This window comes from Gorilla gorilla, chromosome 6, assembly GCF_029281585.2.
Source record: "Gorilla gorilla gorilla isolate KB3781 chromosome 6, NHGRI_mGorGor1-v2.1_pri, whole genome shotgun sequence".
NCBI classification, from domain to species: domain Eukaryota; kingdom Metazoa; phylum Chordata; class Mammalia; order Primates; family Hominidae; genus Gorilla; species Gorilla gorilla.
Window position 1 is genome coordinate 150,846,895 of NC_073230.2, and position 22,765 is coordinate 150,869,659.

At 39.5% G+C, this 22,765-nt stretch overlaps 2 protein-coding genes, 1 long non-coding RNA gene and 1 other non-coding gene across 10 annotated transcripts in view; 3 read left to right on the top strand and 1 right to left on the bottom strand.

Annotated features, from left to right (window-relative positions):
• WEE2 (WEE2 oocyte meiosis inhibiting kinase) overlaps positions 1-3,629 on the top strand; it is a 22,403-nt gene extending 18,774 nt beyond the window's left edge. The window contains exons 11-12 of the mRNA XM_031012853.3: positions 1,888-2,030; positions 2,651-3,629. Of these exons, the coding sequence (XP_030868713.2) occupies positions 1,888-2,030; positions 2,651-2,676 (169 nt within the window). The 3' untranslated portion in view covers positions 2,677-3,629. The remainder of the gene's footprint in view (positions 1-1,887; positions 2,031-2,650) is intronic.
• The window catches only part of LOC115935282 (uncharacterized), a 24,314-nt gene extending 13,875 nt beyond the window's left edge, over positions 1-10,439 (bottom strand). For all 4 annotated transcript variants that reach the window (XR_004070943.3, XR_010134779.1, XR_004070942.3 and 1 more), the window contains exons 1-2: positions 9,678-10,439; positions 347-500 (exon numbers count right to left, since the gene is read on the bottom strand). This is a non-coding gene — a long non-coding RNA (uncharacterized lncRNA). The remainder of the gene's footprint in view (positions 1-346; positions 501-9,677) is intronic.
• LOC115935512 (U1 spliceosomal RNA) lies at positions 339-503 on the top strand. Its single transcript, XR_004071132.1, has one exon. It is a non-coding gene; the product is annotated as a U1 spliceosomal RNA (small nuclear RNA).
• A 131-nt stretch (positions 10,440-10,570) lies between the features above and the next one.
• Positions 10,571-22,745, top strand: SSBP1 (single stranded DNA binding protein 1). 4 transcript variants are annotated; one of them, XM_004046332.3, is made up of 7 exons: positions 10,571-10,709; positions 11,422-11,488; positions 14,464-14,524; positions 15,857-15,997; positions 16,198-16,285; positions 17,786-17,874; positions 22,595-22,745. In XM_004046332.3, the coding sequence occupies exons 2-7, from the start codon at positions 11,465-11,467 to the stop codon at positions 22,636-22,638; spliced, it is 447 nt and encodes a 148-aa protein (XP_004046380.1). In that variant the 5' UTR covers positions 10,571-10,709; positions 11,422-11,464; the 3' UTR covers positions 22,639-22,745. The 4 variants fall into 4 exon arrangements, with proteins under 4 accessions (XP_004046380.1, XP_055202410.1, XP_055202412.1 ...); XM_055346437.1 differs by having other exon boundaries at positions 10,619-10,891; XM_004046329.3 differs by having other exon boundaries at positions 10,619-10,801.
• The last annotated feature ends 20 nt before the right edge of the window (positions 22,746-22,765 follow it).

Below are 22,765 nucleotides of genomic sequence, written 5' to 3' on the forward strand. Positions count from 1 at the left end.
GAGAGAGAAAATTCCAGTTAACGCAAACAAAGGAAGCAAGAGTGGAGAATATAAGGAAATACCAGTAAAGAAAACTTAGGATTCTAAGTGACAGCAGGTATCTTAGTAACTGGTTGGTGATCACCTAATATAAGATAACCACAGGTAAGATGGGTAAGACCTATTTTAGAAACCCATAAATTTCAGGGGCAGGCAGGTAGACATACTGTCCTGGTACACATTTGGAGGAAGGATTATTTTTCTGAGCAAAGAAAACGATCTGTTCCCCTACTCATGTGGGCTTGTATTCATGCATATATTTACTTGTTAATCCATTCCTTCAATAAATGGGAATTCAAATACTTACCTGGCAGGGAAGATACCATGATCACGAAGGTGGTTTTTCCCAGCGTGAGGCTCATCGATTGCACTCCGGATGTGCTGACCCCTGCGATATCCCCAAATGTGGAAAACTCGACTGCATAATTTGTTGTAGTGGGGGACTGCGTTCACGCTTTCCCCTGAAAAAACGGAAACAAAAAAAACAGGAATTTGATGGGGTGGGGTTGGAGATGAGCAGTGTTCTGAAGGCATTTTTGAGTAATTATTACATATACTGTATGCTGTTGAAAATACAAAAGAAGAAAATGAAAAATTGTCCTTGCTTAAAATAAGCTTAGAAGTCCAACTCCTCTTGGATATACAGTCATCCATCTTGGAAAGATTAGCTTTGAAGCATCCCTAACCTGATTTCTTAGTATTAATAATAACTTGTAGAGACTCTTGGCCTTTAGTCAGGTAAATCTTCCTAATAAGCCGCTTAATATTTTTCTGTTCTAGTTTTGAATTCCATTGTCCCAGCTAATAAAGAAAGTACAAAGTACTATACTCACATAGGTTATTCACAAGAATATAAGTACCTCTTAAGGTGTGGTGTATACATTCTGGGAAGCCAGCTATGGAGACACAGGTGACTATCATCAGCCAGTACCAGTGATGGGCACCTATCATAGAGATGGGGCAGACAGCATCTTGAAATTATCTAGACCAGCGGTCCCCAGCCCCTGGGCCATGGACCAGTACCAGTCTGTGGCCTGTTAGGAACCAGGCTGCATGGCAGGAGGTGAGCAGTGGGTGAGTGAGCACTACCGCCTGAGTTCTGCCTCCCATCAGATCAGTGGTAGCATTAAATTCTTATAGTACAAACCCTATTGTAAACTGTGCATGTGAGGGATCTAGGTTGTGCACTCCTTCAAGAATCTAATACCTGATGATCTGAGGTGAACAGTTTCATCCTGAAACCATCTCCTCCCCCGACTCCCCACCCATGGAAAAACTGTCTTCCTCGAAATCAGTCCCTGGTTCCAAAAAGGTTGGGGACCGCTGGTCTAGACCAAGTGTTGGAAAACTTGTTTTGTGAAGGGCTAGAGAGTGAATATTTTATGCTTTGTGGGCCATATGCTTTCTGCTGGAATGATTTCAGCTCTGCTGTTATATGTTGTCAATGGCTGTTTTTACACTATAAATGAGTGGCTGTGTTCCAATAAGACTTTATTTATAAATACAGGTGATGGGCCAGATTTGACTCAGAAGTTGTGGTTTATTGACCCTGGTACCTTTCATATGTAGCCTGAAGAGCTGTTCACTTAATTTAAAGCATTTTAAAGATCACTTATACTCCAATCAGCAGAGCCTGGGGAGCTAAACCTGCCATGTTGTATGACATGTGTGTGTCAACCATTTTTTATGACAACCATAGTAACTGAATTTTCTATTCTGTACATAGCTCAGGCTTTTTGTTTCTGTAAATACTGAAACAAGAAGAAAAACATTTATATATTAGTTTTGATCATACATATCTCTGACTGGAGATCAAGTAGCCTTTGCTTTTTCTCCCTCGCACTTCAGGGAACTGAGAGAAGTCCAGCAGGCCCAGTCACCCCAGGGAGATACCCATCATGGTGACACTGGGGTCTCTGGGACCCACACAGGATCAAGAAGCACAAAACGCCTGGTGGGAGGAAAGAGTGCAAGGTCTTCAAGCTTTACCTGTGAGTAATCTTCCCCTTAAGAACTCATTTTGCAGCCGGGCGTGGTGGCTCACGCCTGTAATCCCAACATTTTGGGAGGCCGAGGCAGGTGGACCATGAGGTCAGGAGATCGAAACCATCCTGGCTAACACGGTGAAACCCCATCTCTACTAAAAATACAAAAAATTAGCAGGGCGAGGTGGCAGGTGCCTATAGTCCCGGCTACTCAGGAGGCTGAGGAAGGAGAATCGCTTGAACCCGGGAGGTGGAGCTTGCAGTGAGCTGACCTCGCGCCACTGCACTCCAGCCTGGGCGACAGAGTGAGACTCTGTATCTAAAAAAAAAAAAAAAAAAAAACTCATTCTGCACCAGCCAACCTTTTACTGTAGAACCTCTGTAAATAGATATCAGCTGTCCCAACCTTCCTCTTATAAAATGAAAAAATTAGCCAACTTGAATGCCCAAGGATTTCAAAAGCTACTACTAATTTACCATTTATAGCCAAGATCCTAAAGCTAGTAAGGCTTTGTCTTCACAAGGGTCCCAGACACAATAATTGGAAGCCATTTCTCTTCTCTATTGTTATATTCCTAATGCCGCTGATCAATAACTTATTTACTTCTCACACTTTTGATGAACAGCAGGAGAGCGTGAGCCTCTGCATTAAAGGAAGAAAAGGAAAACAACCCTTGGTTTGGCCTATGGATTACGAGGTTGCTGTTGCTGATTCCCCACCAAAGATCCCAGGGACTCATTGTACATAGAAAGGAATAGAATTTAGTTTAGAGTTGAAGTCACAGCTTACAGAAAATGTGCCTGGATTTCCACAGCGCTTCCCAGGTTATATGATGCTGTTCCTAAGAGAGAATTCCCAGCTTCTTTGAGGAAGTGGGTCTCCTAATGTATACCCTTTCTGATATTGTATTTATTAAATAAATGGTTTCACCATGATGTGAGGTGGGTAAAAGTTAGAATGCATGCAACTTGGACATCTCTGAGCTGGTTGTTAACTTGCAGAACAAAAATGCTGTGGGGAGAGGCTTCAGGGAAAACTTGATGTGCCTGTGGTTGTTCTCCATCTATTTGCCCTGCCTCTCTTGCTGTTCTGGTTGGTTTGATATTCTGGGTCTCACCAATTTCTCTTGATTTTTGTGAGAATTTGGCTTTGTTTCCTGTTTTTTAAAATCATATTTTACCTAAATCCTTTTTCTGTACACATTTTTAAAGGAAGAGAATACTGTATTTTTAAATAAAGGTTTTTATCTTGTCCAAAGCCTAATTACAGGTAAAATATCCTTTGTAAAATGTAACTAACAAAGAATGAGAAGTTTATGTCGGAGAACATTTTATGAATAAAAGGGTGAGAGAATTGACTGGGTCAGTAGTAACAGGTCTTGGTGGCAAGTCTCAGCTTCAGAGATCCAACAGTTAATGATGGTCAGGATCTGCTAGAAAGTTATGTTGGTCATAAAGGTATTTGATAAGCTCTGTTTGTGTCACCTTAGTGAATGCAACCTGTTAATGATAATGGCTTTTTTGCTGCTTGATTTCCTTCTTTTCCCCTCATTTTTAAAAGCTAATTAAGTTTTTTTAATTGAATAAACCCTAATACTATTCTTTGTTCTGCTTTGGAGTAGCAATTCTTTCCATGCAATTAAGTGTGGTGGTGGTCTTCCTATAGCCCATTGCCATTTTTCTTTACTAGGCTCTGTTCAAAATTATAAAATGGGGTTAGTTTATCTCTTGCCACCTCCCCCTCAACAATACACACACACCAGGCCATGTTCCTTGTAGTATAGTACAAGGTCAACCACAATTTGTGATTTACAAACAGGGAAATTATTAAGTACATCCAGTGTATAGATGAGAATTGTTTGGTTAGACTAGTCTTCTCAGGCATTGATAACTATGACTGTTTGGGTCTACAGCCTCTTCTCTACTGTGTTCCTCAGCCTAGCTTCGCACCTGGTGCCAGTTCCATTGGCTCTGACTCTGGCTCTCTGGCTCTCGCTCTCGCTCTAGCTCTAGCCCGCTCGGGTCCTCTCTGGCCTACTCGCGCTCTCTCTGGCTCGCTCTGGCTCGCTCTGTCTCGCTTTCTCTCTGGCTCTCTCTCTCTCTCTCTCTCTCTCTCTCTATCTCTATCTATCTCTCTCTCTCCTTCTCTCTCTCTCTGGCTCTCTCTCTGTCTCTCTGGCTCTGCAGTAGCAGGATGTCACCAAAATAGTATGTATCTGCATAGATACTACTGAGTGTGAGGGACTGGGTCTTCACTGGCCTTGGCGTTTCATCCCTTCCATTTCAGTTAGACGCTTATTTCTTACCTCAGTAAGTTTTGTTTTTGCATAGAGATCATTATATAAGTTGGAAACGAATTATCACAAATATTTCATTAACATCATTGGGCTGGTAACATTAAAGAAGTTAAATTAAAATACTTTAGAAAATATGTTACTTCTCTATGGATGTATTCTAAATGTCGACACTGACATTAAGGTACCAAAAGATACTCTTGAGATCCAGAGGAACACTATTGCGCTCTACTGGTCTAATAAGCTCTAACACATGTACCAGTTTAGAGAATCCATTCACTGAAAGTTGTAGAAAGATGAATATTGAAAGGTATGAACCTTTCAGCCTGAACGACTAAGGCTTTTTATCTCTAGATGAACCATATTTTCAATCTTGAATTAGATAAAAATTGTCAGGTTTTTCTTTAAATTAAAAAATAGCCATAATAACTACTAAGTATTGCTAAAATTGCTTTCAAACCATTCTAAAATATATGCAAGTAATCAGTGTAGGTAATAAGTGCTGCAATTTTTCAGCAGTTATGAGGCTTTAGGTAAGCTGATTTAAAATCAAAGCAAAAACCTGATTAAAATTTCTTTAAAAATGGATAATTTACAGCAAAACTGTCCAAGGCTTCCTATTTATGATAAAGTATTGCCAGTCTTGGTCTCTACCAATGGATGCCTATAGCTGGAACCTTTTTAATTTAGGTAGAAACAAGTCAGGCCAAAGGTGACTTTGCACCCCTGGGCATTTATGATACACATTTCTTTCTCATTCATCTTTGCAAATGATAAAAAGCCCTGTGTCAGTATACTACTGCCAGGCATTAAAGCTGATTAAAGCCATAATGCTACCTGTCACCACTTCACAGCATTGGGAAGGCCATCTCTGGGTCCATGGATGAACTACACAAAGTGTGTTTATGTGTATCCTATGGAGAGGTTTCAGGGCTTCCTCATCAAAATGCAAAATCTAGGTTTCTGAAAGGGTATCTCTGATACAAAAATACATTGGAGTCACTATTCTAAGTCCTCGATTAAAAAAATAATAATTTTAGGGCTCTTTGAGCATCCTTCTGGGTTCTTCCCAGAAATAAGAATGCTTATTTGAGCATCCCTTCTGGATTCTTATTTCCATACCCTGGCTTGTGGCCTGGGCCCTACTAGCCTGTCCTTGTTTTAAAGTATACTGTGAACTGGATATTCACAAGTTCCTTCACCTCTAAGAGCTCACAGTTAACAGAAGGGATGAGGTACCTTTGTGATCATTTGTTATAAGATGGACTGAGTGAGGAAAGAAAATGAAATGGGAGAACAGAAAGGAAGGACCGTTTGAGTGAAGAAGTCTGAAAGTGTGTGAGGAGAGTGCAGTTCAGATCCTGAGGATGGAGCAATGCAACAGAAGCATTTGCTGTGTTAGGAAGAGGGATCCATTTGATAATAGAAGAAAATGCTTTAATTTCTCCATGACATTTTACATCAAAAAACTGTGTACATTTTATCATGCTTTTCTTTGTCAAAGAAAAAACAACTGAAGTAGCAGCACTGTGACTCTCTCCAGCCAGCAATCTCGGGAGAATGTGTATTGGCAATTCCTGTCTGAGAATTCAGAGTACTCCAGACTCTCCACTAAGATGTTATTTATAAAGTTGTAAGAGTTTGCTCAAGGTTGTCTGTTTTCAATTTGCATGGTGCTTTCTGTATTTTTCTTTATACAACTTCTCCCACACTCCTTACTCCAAAGTATGCAAATAGAAAGGGAGATATTAGTGGCATCATGAAGAAAGAAATTTTAGGGCCAAGTGATTGGATACAGGTGAATGGATGTGGGTGGTCAGAGAGAGATGAAGCTGATTACAAAGTTCAAGTCTGGGAGAATCTTGGTACCATTAAACAAGGAGCTTAGAAGGGAGAAACTGACTTTGGGCAAAAGGGTGAATTTGTTTTTCATTTGACTCTACCCCTCAAGTGGAAGCAGGATTTTTAAAGAGAAAATCATTGGAAGTCATTGACAGTAGTAACATAGCAGGTGGGGTGTGGGATTACTAATTCCTGTGCAAGGCTTGAAGGCAGTATAACATGGTATGTTTTAGGAGCTCAACATTGTGAAGGTGCCAGTAAAATGGAGGTAAGCATCTAGAAATACAGTTTACCAACTGGTGAGCAAGACCTTCAGGAGTGCGTTAAAGTGTGTGTGTTGGAAGCTATCTTAAGATTTTATCCCTAAATGGCAAAAATGGGCAGATGAAAGGTTTTAGGTAGAGGCCTGAGGAGGTGATTTGCCTGTTAGAACAATACGGTGGGTACCTTCTTTCTCCACAGTCTGGACAGTGCCAGGACCAGGAGAAGGAGTGGAAGGGGCAGCCCCCACTGGTGTGGGTTCTGCAATTTATGGGGCTCCATACATCCTTTTTCCCACTAGGCCCAGGGTTAGCGTAAATGAGAAGGAATTTAAGGGGCACCAAGGAACTCAGCAATCAAGATTTGTGATACTTTAATGAAATATTCTTAAAATATTAAAACTAATGAAAAAAATTCATGATGAGTAAAATACCAAAATTTTAAATAAAGACAAGATCAGTAAGCTGAAGTTAATTAAAATTATTTAAGGTTGTTACTTGGTCAAGAAAAATTGTGAAGTCATGGCAATTCTCTCAAAACAAGCAAAGCAGATTTGAACACATTACTGATCAGTTTACTTCCATTAAAAGTAAAGTTATATTACATCCATCTTGGCATAAATAAAATATTTAAACTTAAAACAATGTTGTGAATTTTAATACACCTGTAGTGTAACAGGTCCCCCCCCACCCGGGTTACTAAAGAGTGTATGTCCACTGCCTGAATCCTGAAGGCCATGTGGCAAGGCCAAGGTGACCAGCCAAAGAGCAGGTGTTTGAGAAGCCAAACATCCCAGAGAATATCTGAGAACCTACCAAAGAAAACAGCTCCATCACACACAGTAGGCTAAAAGCCAGAAAATTAGCTTACAAGTAGCTTAGGGATGGGAGGCCAGGCGGATCTCTACAGCTGTCATGCTGCCATCCAGGAGTGCCTTGTATGTAAGTCCTGATAAACTCCTCTATTCGCCAAGCTGGACTTGTCTGGGTCAATCTTTGGTTTCTCGGCTTCCTCTCAGTTTGGGGGAAGGTTTTTATTAATGCAATTCTGGGTTTTTCTTGTTACAATATCTACTTTAAAAATTTTCAATACTTCTTCAACTACTTTAATGTTCTGGAAATATGTGTATATATATTGATATATAACACATATACATATATATTGATATATATACACATATATACATACATGTATTTTGTGTGATGATATATATATACCCTGTCTCAAAAATATATGTGTATGTATATATATTGAGATATATATACACACATATTTCATTGATACATATTGATATATATACACACATATATATACACACATATATATTTTTTGAGACAGGGTCTCTCACTCTGTTGCACAGGCTGGAGTGCAGTGGTGTGATCATGGCTCACTGAAGCCTCAACTTCCCAGGCTCAAGCGATCCTCCCACTTCAGTAGCTGGGATTATAAGCACATACCACTATGCCTGGCTAATTTTTTTTTTTTTTTTTGAGACGGAGTCTCGCACTGTCGCCCAGGCTGGAGTGCAGGGGCACGATCTCAGCTCACTGCAAGCTCCGTCTCCCGGGCTCTCGCCATTCTCCTGCCTCAGCCTCCCGAGTAGTTGGGACTACAGGCACCCCCCACCACGCCCAGCTAATTTTTTGTATTTTTAGGTAGAGACGGGGTTTCACCGTGTTAGCCAGGATGGTCTCGATCTCCTGACCTCGTGCTCGGCCCGCCTTGGCCTCCCAAAGTGCTGGGATTATGGGCGTGAGCCACGGCGCCCAGCTGCCTGGCTAATTTTTGTATTTTTCACAGAGACAGGGTTTTGCCATGTTGCTTAAGCTGGTCTTGAACTCCTGGGCTCAGGTGATCCACCCCCTCAACCTCCCAAAGTGCTGGGATTACAAACATGAGCTACTGGACCTGGCCAAAATTTTTTTAATTAAACATTTTTTTTGTTTTTGTCTTTATTTTTAATTTTTGTGGGTTCAAAGGAAGTGTATATATTTATGGAGTACATGAGATATTTTGATACAGGTATGCAACGTCAAATAAGCACATCATGGGGGATGGGGTATCCTCTTAATTTATCCTTTGAGTTACACACAATCCAATAACACTCTTATTTTAAAATGTACAATTAAGTAATTATTGACTATAGTCAACCTATTGTGCCATCGAAAATAGTAGGTCTTATTCGTTCTATTTTTTTTGTACCCATTAACCATCCCCACCTTCCCTCCAGCCCCCCACTAACCTTCCTAGCCCCAATTTTTAAAAGTACATAAGCACACATATACACAGGGGTGCATATTCTTCCTTGTGCCTCAGGCTCCAGTCTGGCTTGGATCCTGTATTCAGTTAAAATTTTAATACAGTCATGCACTTCATAATGATGTTTTGGAAAAAGACTGCATATACAACAGTGCATATACAAACGTGGTCCCATAAGATTACAATGGAGTTGAAAAATTCCTATCGTCTAGTGACATCATACCTGCTAAAACATCAGAATGCAATGTATTACTCATGTGTTACTTGATATTAATAATGACTATGTCACTGGTTTATGTATTTACTATACTTTTTATTATATTATTATTTAACTTATTTTTTAAAAGTTAACTGTAAAACAGCCTCAGGCAGGTCCTTCAGGAGGGATTCCAGAAGAAGACACTGTTATAGGAGATGACAGCTCCCTGTGTGTCACTGCTTCTGAAAACCTTCCAGTGGGACAAGATGTGGAAATGGAAGGCTGAGATTGATCATAATGACCCTGTGTAGGCCTAGGCTAATGTGTGTGTTTATGTCTAAGTTTTTTTAAAAAATGGCTAAAAAGTTAAAAAAAAAAGAAAAAAAGCAAAGGTAGAAAAAAGCTTGTAGAATAAGGATATAAGAAAAATATTTTTGTACAGTGATACAGTGTGTGTTTTAAGCTAATTGTTATTACAAAACAGTTAAAACGTAAAAAAATTTGAAAGATTTATAAAGTTATAGTGAGCCAAAGTTTATTAAAGGAAGAAAAGTATTTTTTATAAACTGAGTGTAGCCTAAGTGTACAGTGTTTATGAAGTGTTTAGTGGGTACAATAATGTCCTAGACCTTCATGTTGGGCCACCACTCACTCATTTACTCACCCACAGCAACTTCCAGTTCCGCAAGCTCCATTCATGGTAAGCGCCCCATACAGGTGTGCCATTTTTATCTTTTATACCGCATTTGTACTGTACCTTTTCCATGTGTACATATGTTTAGACACACAGATACTTACCATGAATTACAATGGTTTGCGGTATTCAGTACAGCCCCATGCTGTCAGGTTTGCAGCCTGGAAGCAGCAGGCCACACCACACAGCCGAGGTGTGTCCAGGCTCCACCATCTAGGTCATCAAAGTACATTCTGTGGTGTTCGCACAGCAACAAAATCGCCTAGTGACGCAATCCTCAGACCTTACCCTGTTGTTAAGGTACACATGACTCTTATTTTGTTCCTCCCGGATTTCCTGCATTAATTTTTACTTTTTAAAATATTACATTAATATATTATTTGATTGCCAGTTTTTCTGGTGCTCCCTTAAATTGCACAGACTGCCAGCCCTTCCCTGGCTCCCCTTTCTTTTTCTGCTTTTCTTAGTGCTTCAACAGACCTGGGACGTTTTCTTTTTCTTTTTTTTTTTTTTAATTTTCTTCTTTTTTTCTTTTTCTTGTTTTGTTTTGTTTTGTTTTGAGATAGAGTCTCGCTCTGTTGCCCAGGCTGGAAGGCAGTGGTGCGTTCACGGCTCAATGCAGCAACGACCTCCAGGGCTCAGGCGATCCCCCGACCTCAGCCTCCGGAGAAGCTTGGACCACAGGCGCGCGCCACCACGCCCAGCTAATTTTATATTTTTTGTAGAGACAGGTCTCACTATGTCGCCTAGGCTGGTCACAAATCTTCTTGCTTTTTTTTCCCCCAGGCAGAGCTAGTCTCTGTTTTGCCTACCTCGCCCCCTCCTGGGCCCAGTTAGAAACCTCATTACATAATTTCATTTCTTTCCAAACTTGAAACCTTCCAAACTTGAAACCTTCTAAACTTGAAACCTTCCAATCTCACCACTCGGAGGCGTTGATCCATCCGCCCGCGCACAAAGAGAAGATCGCGGAACTTCAGAGTTAAGGGGAGCCGTTTCCCGCAGCGCTAGCCGGCAGTATTTCCAAGGCGCAAGTTGCGGAGTTTCTGTTTCCTTTTTCCTCTGGCGAGCTTTGCGTTCCCTGTGCGCCGGAAGTGATCCCCTGCGTGGCTGGGCTGCTCGGGTTAGATCGTCAGGTGAGGAGGAAGGGATAGCCAGCGCGAAGGAAGTGCTGGAGTCGTGTGTTTTGGCTGCGCGTGATCCTGCGTGGGTCGGGAGGTGTTTCTGTGTAGGTGTCTGGCCCTTTCATCAGTCGTGCGGAGGACCGCATGATTTCCTTCCAGTTCTCCTCGGTTTTCGGGTGGTGGCGCCATCTTTGGTAAAGGTTGCCCACCTCTCCTTATGGTGTGGCTGGCTAGGCCGGGGGTCTCTGCGCTGCTTGGTCTTTGCTAACGGAGATGAAGGCAGTAATTTTTCAGCAACAGGTTTCAGATATAAGTCCCTTGGTGATGCTAATATTTATCGAGCCCTTACTATGCATTAAGACCTTTTTTAGAAGTTTAGAAAATGGCAGTGAATAAAGGAGATAAAAATCTCTGCCCTAAGGGAGCTTGCATTGTAATGAAATTTGAGAAGACAGTGGATTGGAAGTGGAATTAACTCAGAATCAACATTTTGTCGATGGGTTGGAGGAAGAGGAAGTTATTTGGGACCAAAAAGACGTACAGGTGTGAGTTTATTTGGGAGTGAGGAAGGAATCCTCATCAGATGTGCAGGAATGTTGGTACGTTGTGGTCACAAAATTGGAGTGCATAAAAATTATGAATATAGTTAGGAATTTAGGACTGGTGAGTTGTACTTTTGCCATAAGAGGTAATGTTTTTTTCTTATTTTGTTTTTTTCCTTCAGGAAAAGCCTAAAGATTAGACTGTAAGAAAAGAAAATAGAAGCCATGTTTCGAAGACCTGTATTACAGGTAGTCACTTGTCTGTATTAATACTGAGATGTATTACTATCAGCCACAGTGATCGGAAGACTTCTTTAGGCTTTTAACTACAGGGGCAAAAGACCTTTGAGCTCACCCACCCACCTCTATACTCATTTGATATGGAGGATTGGGGACGATTTTGCCAGTGTAAATTATGTTCACTAAAACAAAAAAAAAGTTCAGGTTTATTCACACGTAATAGGAATCATTAATTTTTAAAATGTGTGTGTGTTGCTTGAATTTAACCAGTGAGAGGACATTAAAGGTCTTTAGTGACCTAAAGACTGTAGGAATCATTGTTCCAACTTTTTTCTTAAGGCATGTAGTTGCTGTTTTGACCATCTACCTCCTGTGTTGCTAAACGTTCCTCTTCCCCCATCTTTCCACACTGAAGAGAGCATCTCGAGTCTCAGTGGTCACCACAGATTTCACTATGTAGAAAATGCCTTCTCATTCCACTTAGTATGGGTCCTCACTTTTCCAGACACTAGCCCACCTTGAGCCAGCTTAGACTACGATTTTTCCTCACTTACCACATTCGGGCACCAGCTCCTGTAGATTCTTCTTTGGCTCTCCTACTCCCCATCCTCCTGTGAAGACCAATGAAGAATCAGTTCCTCCATGACTGTCATTTTCCCCACCTTAATCCTATATTCTTGGATCCCCACTTTAACCTGTATGTATCTTTAATCTATTTTTTTCTGTATTGAAATGTGAAACATGAAAAAGTTATTGCTTCTTAACACTAACGTTACAGTATTAAAATGTCTTTAAATAAGAGTTAAAAGTTTAATTTAAAAAATTATCCAAGTTAAATAATCCTTTCCTAATCTTCTCCAGTAGATTTTTGTGTGCCCGAAATGAGACATTGTTATTATAAATCTCTGTGTAAGATTTATGAGCTCTAGCTTGTCTGAGCACTCAAATGACATTTCCAGAATCATGACACAGGTTCTCATTAGCAGTTTGATTCTATAGTATGTTGTACTCATATCTTTATTTTCTTATCTGCCCTCTGCTCCTAAGTTTAGTGATAGGATTAGATAGCCAACAGCACCCTGGGGATTGGTGTTTATTTGATTGGTGGACTTCTGCTTTTCATATTAACAGTACTGCCACTTCAAAAATGTTTCTCTGATAGAATGGCTAGCTCTCTGAGCTCTGAATTCAGTGATGTGTGCTCCCATCTTTACAGGAGCTCTTGAAATTAAGGAGGCAGCAGAGGGCTTTGGGAAAGCAGTAGCATTGGTGTCAAAGGGCCCTGGGTCCTTGAGATCACTTGCCACATACTTCCTGCAGGAGCTTGGGCAGGTGATGCAGTCTCTCTGAGGTCTTTTCTCAGCCCTAAATGGGAATAATTTTACGTAACTTGTAGATTTAGTTTCAGAATTGATAATAGATAAGTCCCTTAGCTGATATTCAGTAATGATTGCTGCTATTATGTGGTAGTGACTACCTTTGCTGACAATGATGTGACTTTGACTTGGACAGTCGAGTCTTTGTGTTTAATCAAAGAACCAAATTTATTAGACCTTTTTTGATGCACTGAAAACAGGAAATTTCCTATGAAATATTTATAAAAACTATTAGGCTAAGCTCACTACTGAAGCTGTTTAATTTTTGCAATAGCCTTGTGAAGTAGGTATTATGTATCATAATTTTTGCTTATTTTAAAATGAAACACTTTAGATTAATCATATTAGGTATCCTAATTCCTTTTAAGGTCTGAAGGAGCAACCAGGGGAAGGCAGGTTCATAGACACAGGGAATCTGACTTTGGAATATGTTCCTGTTGCTGTGTCAGAAAGTCATTAATGTGATTAGTTTTAGAATGTATTGTTTTGTTGGAATGTAACCTATTTCTCGTTCTCTAAACCAGCAGACCCCAACCTTTTTGGCACCGATAACTGGTTTCATGGAAGACAATTTTTCCATGGAGGAGGGGGGTGCCGTGGGGATGGTTTCAAGATGAAACTGTTCCATCTCAGATCATCAGGCATTAGTTAGATTCTCATAAGGAGTGCACACCCTAGATCCCTCGCATGAGCAGTTTATAATGGGGTTCTGCTCCTGTGAGAATCTAATGCCACTGCTGATCTGACAGGAGGCAGATCTTGGTCAGTAATGCTTGCTCGCTGCTTGCTGCTCACCTCCTGCTGTGCAGCCAGGTTCCTAACAGGCCACAGACCTCTACTAGTCCTCAGCCCTGGAGGTTGGGGACTCTCCTCTAACTGGCTGTTCGTTATGCCTGAGAGTAAGGCTTTGCATTTATTCCACACCTCCTGACACTTGTTTGATCATTGCATATGTTATTAATGAATCTACTTATTAAATTATTAATTATAAAGCATCTCTTTTAACTCTCCTTTGGTCTAATGATGGATTAAATCAGTACCCATGTTGGATCTAAATTTCTTAATTTCTAAAGTCTACTATAACCAAAATACAGTAATAATATACCAGTTGTTTATACTAAAAAAAAAATTAGAGGATGTATATATTGAATATATGTAGTACTTTTCGTCTCTTTTTGTCTCTCCAGCTAATGAAAGCTGGATTTTGAAAATACTTGGCAGCAACTCTTAGGTACAGGTTGGATTTACAAATATTATCATACTCTGTAATGTTAAAGTGATACTATTTTGATTTTTCCTTTTGTGTGCAAACACAGAAGTGCCATAATCAAGGAGATGTCGCAAAATAAATGGGAGTACTATAACTTAACTCTTGAGCATGCCTTCTAGTACCTTCCTTGTACCTTTGGGCTTCTGCAGTAGGCTGCTCTTGAAGTGTTTGCCGGGGCCTTCTGGCAATCTGTTGGGAGAACATGAGAAGAGCTTCTCTTCTCTTCTGGAATTTACAGGAACTACTGACTATATGGTGAATGAACGTGAGTAATTCTTCTGTTTGCATTTGCCTTTCCTAAAAAATTAAAGCCATGTTACTCATTTGTTCTTCTTTAGGTACTTCGTCAGTTTGTAAGACATGAGTCCGAAACAACTACCAGTTTGGTTCTTGAAAGATGTAAGTAGCTAATTTCCAAGTTTAAAATGTTGTTTTTAGTAATTTGCCAATCTCAAATGTGTTGTAGAAGAGGTATGCTGCTTGGGTTAACCATGTTGCCATTGTGCTTTTAGCTCATGTTTGCTCTTCAGATCTTAGCCTTGACCCATCAGGCTGTGGAGACAGTATAAACTGAGCCCCTATTCTCCTTGTCAGCCAGTTACTACTCATTCTTGTCAACACTGTCCTGCATAAGAATTTCCTTGCGTCATATTTGGTTATCTGAGTCTTCCCGGGTTATGTTGTATTAGGCTGAGATTGTAAAAGATATTGTTTCTTCACAGAAATATTCCCTTGTGTTTATAAAGATTTTCAGATCTCAGATTTGTTCTTTTAGCTCCACAGTCAGTTAAAAAAGATATCTTAAAGAAGAATTTAAGATCTACAGCTTACAGTTTGTTTTGTGGGGCTGCTTTCTCTATGACTATTTTCCTCTTTCTTGCCAACTCTCTTCTCTCGCAACCTCTCCTTATTCATTCCTTAACTTATTTTCTGATCTTCCGGAACTTGGGTTTTACTTAATACAGAGATTGAAGTTGAAGTCATATTTATAGCATTTCTTCTGGACATTTCTCTCAGTCTTGGGTGTGGATTTCTTTTTTTTTGAGACTGAGTCTTGCTCTGTCGCCCAGGCTGGAGTGCAGTGGCACGGTCTCCGCTCACTGCAAACTCCGCCTCCCGGGTTCATGCCATTCTCCTGCCTCAGCCTTCCAAGTAGCTGGGACTACAGGCGCCCGCCACCATGCCCAGCTAATTTTTTGTACTTTAGTAGAGATGGGGTTTCACCGTGTTAGCCAGGATGGTCTCTCTCTCCTGACCTGGTGATCCGCCCGCCTTGGCCTCCCAAAGTGCTGGGATTACAGGCGTGAGCCACCGCCCCCAGCCAGGTGTGGATTTCTTTAATGGTCAGCTTAGAAGCTGCTATAAAAAAATACCATAGACCAGGTGGCTTCACCAACAGCATTTATTTCTCACAGTTCTGGAGGCTAAAAATCCAAGATTCGTGTGCCAGTATGATTGAGCTCTTGGCGAGGGCTGTCTTCCTGGCTTACAGATGGTTGCCTTCTCACCGTGTCTTCATATGGTAGAGACAGAAAGTTCTGAACTCTTCCTGTTCCTATAGGGACACCTCACCCTCATGACGTCATCTAAGCCTAATTACCTTTTAAGGATCCCACTTCCAAATACCATTACATTGAGGGTTAGAGCTTCAACATACAAATTTTGGGGGAAGGGGCACAAATATTCAGTCTATAGCAGATTGTCTCATTTGGTCTTGATGTTGTGTTTCAGCCCTGAATCGTGTGCACTTACTTGGGCGAGTGGGTCAGGACCCTGTCTTGAGACAGGTGGAAGGAAAAAATCCAGTCACAATATTTTCTCTAGCAACTAACGAGATGTGGCGATCAGGGGACAGTGAAGTTTACCAACTGGGTGAGTACAAAAGACTGGGGTTTTAATTTTATCAGCAATAAATAGATATTATTTATTGCCAGTTATCTAATTTAGAGATAAACCACTTTAAACAAGATCTGTCTTTCATTCTGTTTGTTCTCTTAGAAATCGTGACATTGGTTTTCCTGGGCATGTTGTCTGTTGGCATTTGTAACCAATTTCCTATTTTTATGATTTAGGTGATGTCAGTCAAAAGACAACATGGCACAGAATATCAGTATTCCGGCCAGGCCTCAGAGACGTGGCATATCAATATGTGAAAAAGGGGTAAGTTGAAGAGGGAAGGATCTTATGGATTGAATGATTTAAAGAACTGATAAGAAGTGTTCTCATGGCAAGGAGTGTGTAGTCTCAAATCCCTGAGTACTACTAATGACTGTATTAATTTAAGAGGTATTTACTAAGTCCTTGATACTATATGCATGGCATGTTGCCATGTGTGACTAATTTGAAGGTGTATAAAACATAGTTTTAGCTTTCTAAGAACTTACAGTTTAGGGCAAACAGGGTGTGTACATAAATAGAAACAGATGAGGCAGGAGAGAAGGCAAAGTGTATCAAGTGGCATTTGAGCAAGTCAAACATCTGCTTTGAGGAATTCCTGTGCCTCTGTGGCCGGGGATGCTGAGGGTGGCTTCTTGCCTGTTGGCTGCCACATGGTATTTCCAGCAGAGGATCTGGAATGTCTGAAGCCTGACATGCCGACTTCATCTTCGTGGCAGTTATTTTATATTTGATGATTTTCTATAGGCTTAATAGTTCCCTTTTGGAAGGCTTGGATTGAGTATGTATAAAAAGTATGTTTTCCAAACTCATAGAAGGACAAAACGGTGTGTGTAACAGCAGTTGTATTGATAGTTAATATGTTTAGAATTGTACTTGTTTTGTAGAAAGAAAACATATTTTATGAAAAATAATTTAGCAATCACTAAAATTTTTCTTTTCAATAACTGTATAGCTTTTCTTCCTATGTATCTTCATTGCCCTTTATGTATGTTTATGAATATGTGCACATACACACACAAACACATATAAGGTATTTCAAGGGAAGTGTCTGCACTCCCACTTACTGATTGATGGGGGTGTGTGTGGGGTGGGGAGCACCTGATGTTTCACTAATCTTTCTGTGTTGTACTTTTTTGGTGGTGGTAGACTCTCAAAACTGGTACTATTGTCATCTTTCCACTCTTGAAAATCATGATTAGGTTTGTTATCTAGTTTAGCCTCTAGGTAGTGTAGAAATAGTCTTAGTAATTACCTCTAAGTGGTATACTAAGCTGATACAGTGTAGAAATAGTCTTAGTAATTAACTCAGGGTAATATTATACTAAACTACAAATCCATATTTTGAATTTTAATCATCTAAGTTTCTAAGGTCATAGAAGAGAATTGATAAATAAGTGAAAATCAAGTCTGTTAGGGACTCCAAAATCAAAGGTCAAGGAAAATGATACATTGGAAATTATTCCTAGAGATTTAAATGTTGCCGCTAAATTTCCCTTTGAACTGTTTTGTTTTATTTTTTAACTTCCGTAAGAGAAATAGCTGACAGATGAAAACATTGTCTGTTTTACCTAGATGTTACCAAGTCTGTTTGGACACTCTGTTTCAGTACTCCTAATCCTGAACCTTGAGAAGTGGTAGCAAAAATTAGCTTATATATGATTATATATTTCATCCTTGTCATATACTCAGTACCACCCTGACCTGACTCTTATAAAGCATATTAAGATCTCAACTAAAAACTGTACATTTTATTTATATCAGGTCTCGAATTTATTTGGAAGGGAAAATAGACTATGGTGAATACATGGATAAAAATAATGTGAGGCGACAAGCAACAACAATCATAGCTGGTAAGAAGCTTGTGAAAATAGCTGTTTTTTCTTTTTCTCCTTTTCTTTTTTAAAAGCTTGGCTACACTGTACCTAACTAGGGTTAAGAGTACCAGTACTTATGAGGTAAGGCAACTCACTAGAAGATGTCCATAACTCTTATTTCTCTACTTGCTAAGAGTTTGTACATTTATCCCTTCCTTTAAAAAATTATTTTTATACTTACAGTTTTAGTCACAAGTAACTTTTGAATAAAGCCTAAAACTGAATTATCCATCCCAGTACTTATTGTTGAGAATTACAAAAACTCTGAATGTATTGTCTTTTGGAAAGATCTAGCCCTAACCAGGAAGAAGCGTATGCCAAGATAAGAATTACACTAATGTGAGTGTGCAGATGTATTCAGAACCTCTTTGGTACTTAGTATGTGAAATTTCTATTTGAAATTAAGATTTTTTTAATTTTATTTTTTTGAGCCAGAATCTCACTCTGTCACCCAGGCTGGAGTGCAATGGCACAATCTCGGCTCATTGCAACCTCTGTCTCCTGGATTCAAGTGATTCTCCTGCCTCAACCTCCTGAGTAGCTAGGATTATAGGTGCGTGCCACACCACCTGGCTAATTTTTGTAATTTTCGTAGAGGCGGGGTTTCACCATGTTGGTCAGGCTGGTCTTGAACTCCTGACCTCAGGTGATCCATCCGCCTCGGCCTCCCAAAGTTGTGAGATTACAGGCATGAGCCACTGTGCCCAGCCAAGAAGTTTTTAATTTTCTCTTTTTTTGTTTTTGTTTTGAGACAGGGTCTCCCTCTGTCAACCAGGCTGGAGTGCAATGGCGTGATCACAGCTTACTGCAGCCTCTACCTCCCCAGGCTCAGGTGGTCTTCCCACCTCAGCCTTCTCCCAAGTAGCTGGGACAACAGGTGTACACCATCATGCCTGGCTAATTTGTCAATTTTTTTGTAGAGATGAGGTTTCACCATGTTGCCCAGGCTGATCTCAAACTGCTGGGCTCAAGTGATCCTCCCACCTTAGCCTCCCCAAATACTGGAATTACAGGCATGAGCCATTATGCCTGGCCTAATATTCTCTTTAAACAAAATACAGTACAACATAGAAAAGATGTACATGTAAAGGTTAAAGAAGATTAAGAAGATATCCCTTAGGAAAGAGTTTTTAAACTTTTGAAAATGCTATAAGAATTTTGAAAATAATATACCCCTCTGGATGTCTGCAAGCGACATTAAGCAATTTTTTTCAATACAAAATTGTGTTATTTTTAAATGTATCAATGGAATCTAAATAGCATAGCAATGTGATACCTACTATCCTGTAAAAAAATACCAGTTCAGTATTTGGAAATTTTACATTATTCTTTTTTCTTTGAACTTGTTTTACTGTTTTTATTTTCCCCTCAGAAGTGTATCTTAATAGTATATGGTATAGTTAAGAATTTTTTATTACCCTGTTTGTAACAAAAATGCATGCATAAAAGAAACTTTAAAATATTTAAAAGAATTCTGTGACAAATTCTCCTCAATTGACTTATCATTAAAGTTGTTTTTAGTAACTAATTGACCAAAACAATTTTAATGTATTTAAATTATATTGGAAATATGTCTTTAAATGAGATAGATGGTGCTTTTTTCACTTCTTGAGTAAATTGCTAAAATTAGACATTGTGAACTTTGTGCTTTTGTTTGCTTTTATGGACATAAATACTAAGAAAGCTTTTTAAAATAAATACATGGCAATAAACTAAATTTTACTATATTAATGTCTCTGTGTTTATGAACTTCTGAGATATGCCCAAATTAGATTTTTTTTTTTTTTTTTTTTTGAGACAGCGTCTCACTCTGTTGCCCCGGCTAGAGTACAGTGACACGATCCCGGCTCACTGCAACCTTCGCCTCCCGGGTTCAAGCGATTCTCCTGCCTCAGCCTCCTGAGTAGCTGGGACTACAGGCAAGCGCCACCATGCCCGGCTAATTTTTGTATTTATAGTAGAGATGGGGTTTCACCATATTGGCCAGGCTGGTCTCGAACTCCTGACCTCGTGATCTGCCCACTTCAGCCTCCCAAAGTGCTGGGATTACAGGCGTGAGCCACCGTGCCCGGCTAGATAATATTTTTTAAAAATTGATTTTTGGGCTGGATGCAGTGGCTCACGCCTGTAATCCCAGCCCTTTGGGAGGCTGAGGTGGGTGGATCATTTGAAGTCAAGAGTTCAAGACCAGCCTGGGAACATGGTGAAACCCTGTCTCTACACAAAATGCAAAAAGTAGCCGGGTCTAGTAATGCGTGTCTGTAGTCCCAGCTTCTCAGGAGGCTGAGTCATGAGAACTGCTTGAACCCAGGAGGCAGTGTTTATAGCGAATTGAGATCACACCACTGCACTCCAGCCTGGGCAATAGAGGAAGACTCTCTCAAAAAAAAAAAAAAAAAATTTTTTTTTTTTTTTTACTATGGAAAATGTCAAACATATAAGAGCAGAAAAAAATGGTAAAATGAACTCCTACCATTTCGCTTCAGTGTCAGCTGATGGACAGTGTTATATCCATGCCTCCAGCGACTTGACCTACACCTGGATTATTTTGAAACAGATGCTAGACATAAGTTTATTCATAAATTTCCATAGGAATCTCTAAAAGATAAGGTGTCTTTTTGAAAATGTAACTACCGTGCTATTATCACACCTAATATTAATAAATTACTGTTAATTTTTTTACTAAATATCGTAGTGTTCAAATTTCCTTGATAACTTCATAAACATTCATACATTATATTACATGATTTCTACCTGAAGTCTCTTAGATTTGCCTTTTATCTTTCTTCTTTCCTTTGCTCCAGAGTTCATGTCTTAACCACCATACCTTATTAATAATTTATAATTTGTCGTATAGAATGCTCACATGTTTTCTTACTGCTAAGTTTCTTTGAAAGTATATTAACCTTGAAAAGCAGCGTAGGTATTTTCCTACCCTCCTGTGGGTCCCAATGTAAACCACAAGTGTGGGCAAACTTTAGATTGTTCGGATTATTGAGTTGTTACTAATCAAGCCAAACGGAAGCATTTCAGATGATCTGCTGTTTTGTTTTTTTTCCTTGTCACTAGGTTCCACTAGCACAGTCAGTTTACTTTAGGTTTATGTCTAATGGTAAAATTGAAGAGCTCTTCAGTGACATTTGAATTGAAGAAAATAGAGTTTATTGGTTGATCTGTTTTACTGGTGATTTTTTTTTCTCCTAGGGATCCTATCTGTAACTAAAAAACCACCACCAGTGGATGGCACTCTTGGCTTTTTCCACAGTGATATTAATTCGAGTAGTCTCTTCTGAAGTAACCGTTCTAGACCAAAACATTCTAGTTTTTGGAAGACTATGGTCATGAACAAATATTCAGTCCTTGGTGGATAATTTTATAGTTACAAGAATTTTTTGGAATTATAAAGGAAATGCAGTCATTCCTCCATGTCCCTTGTTTCTGCATCTGTGGATTCAACCAAGCACAGATTGAATATATTTGAAAAAAAGAAACCAATAAAAATAATACAACAACAAAAATACAAGTGAAACAATACAGTGTAACAGCTGTTAACATAGCATTTACCTTGTATTAGATATTGTAAGTAATCTAAAGATGATTTAAAGTATACAAGAGGAAGTACATAGGTTATATGTGATTACTATACCATTTTATATCAGGGACTTGAGCATTGTGGATTTTGGTATCTATAGGGGTCCTGGAACCAGTCCCCCAATGGATACTGAAGGATGACTACTACTTGCCTCTGTTCTTTTGTTTATTTTTAGCTAACTCCCTCTGGAACAGCATTTTAAGAGCAACGTCTGATATTTTTGGATAAAAATGCTAACTCTGTGATGTTGATTCATAAAATGTTCCCAAGAATTGGTATATTAAAATTATTCTGGGCCAGGTGCGGTGCTCACGCCTGTAATCCCAGCACTTTGGGAGGCCAAGGCGGGCAGATCACTTGAGGTCAGGAGTTCAAGACCAGCCTGGCCAACATGGTGAAACCCTGTCTCTATTGAAAATACAAAAGTTAGCCAGGCATGGTGGTGCACACCTATAATCCCAGCTACTGGAGAGGCTGAGGCAGGAGAATCGCTTGAACCCAGGAGGCAGAGGTTGCAGTAAGCTGAGATCGCACCACTTCACTCCAGCCTGGGTGACACAGACTCCATCTCCAAAGGAAAAACAAAAAGTTATTCTGTATTGTAATTTAAAAATAAAATTTCTTCTATTTGAATTTTTAAAGTTAAAAACATAAGTAAATCCTGTCATTGCTAACAGGGCCACATACGGACTCTTACTCTTTCCTCTAGACCCCCAGAGTGTAGAATGTGATACACTTTTGTCCTTTTCTCTGAGGATGTGCTGCCTAGTGTCATGGAATCTGCCTGACCATTGCAAGCATCCAATTTTGTGACCAGTTCTTTTGCAGGAAATTGTTTCTGAGAAGACTGGAAGACAAGAAATATCCCACCTCTTCTAACAAGATCTGAATTGTTCGAAAAGCAGCCAGTGCCTAACTTGTAGCTCCACTTATGCCAACTGTATATATACCTCTCGTGAGCATAGCAAGTTATTTAATATTTTGAAAAGATGGCTAAAATCCTTTTAATGAACAGCACTAAAGTTGTATGTATTAGAGGAGAATTATTGAATGAGATGGAGAAAGAGTTCTGAAATTAATATTTACATTTTGGCTTTTTTACAGATAATATTATATTTCTGAGTGACCAGACGAAAGAGAAGGAGTAGAAAGGATGATTCTTCTTTGGCCATCATTTGGTACAGTCTCATTTCCAAGTCATGTATAATCTTTATGGCTTCCAAGGACAAGAATTAAAATACTCTTTTACGTAAAATGAGTAATAATCTTTTTTCT

Bases quoted from the DNA above. Each gene is read 5' to 3' on its own strand.
- SSBP1 (XM_055346435.1), top strand. From the start codon at position 11,465: ATGTTTCGAAGACCTGTATTACAG. The intron at 11,489-14,463 runs GTAGTCACTTGT...GTTCTTCTTTAG, and splicing joins TTCGAAGACCTGTATTACAG to GTACTTCGTCAGTTTGTAAG. The intron at 14,525-15,856 runs GTAAGTAGCTAA...GTTGTGTTTCAG, and splicing joins CAGTTTGGTTCTTGAAAGAT to CCCTGAATCGTGTGCACTTA.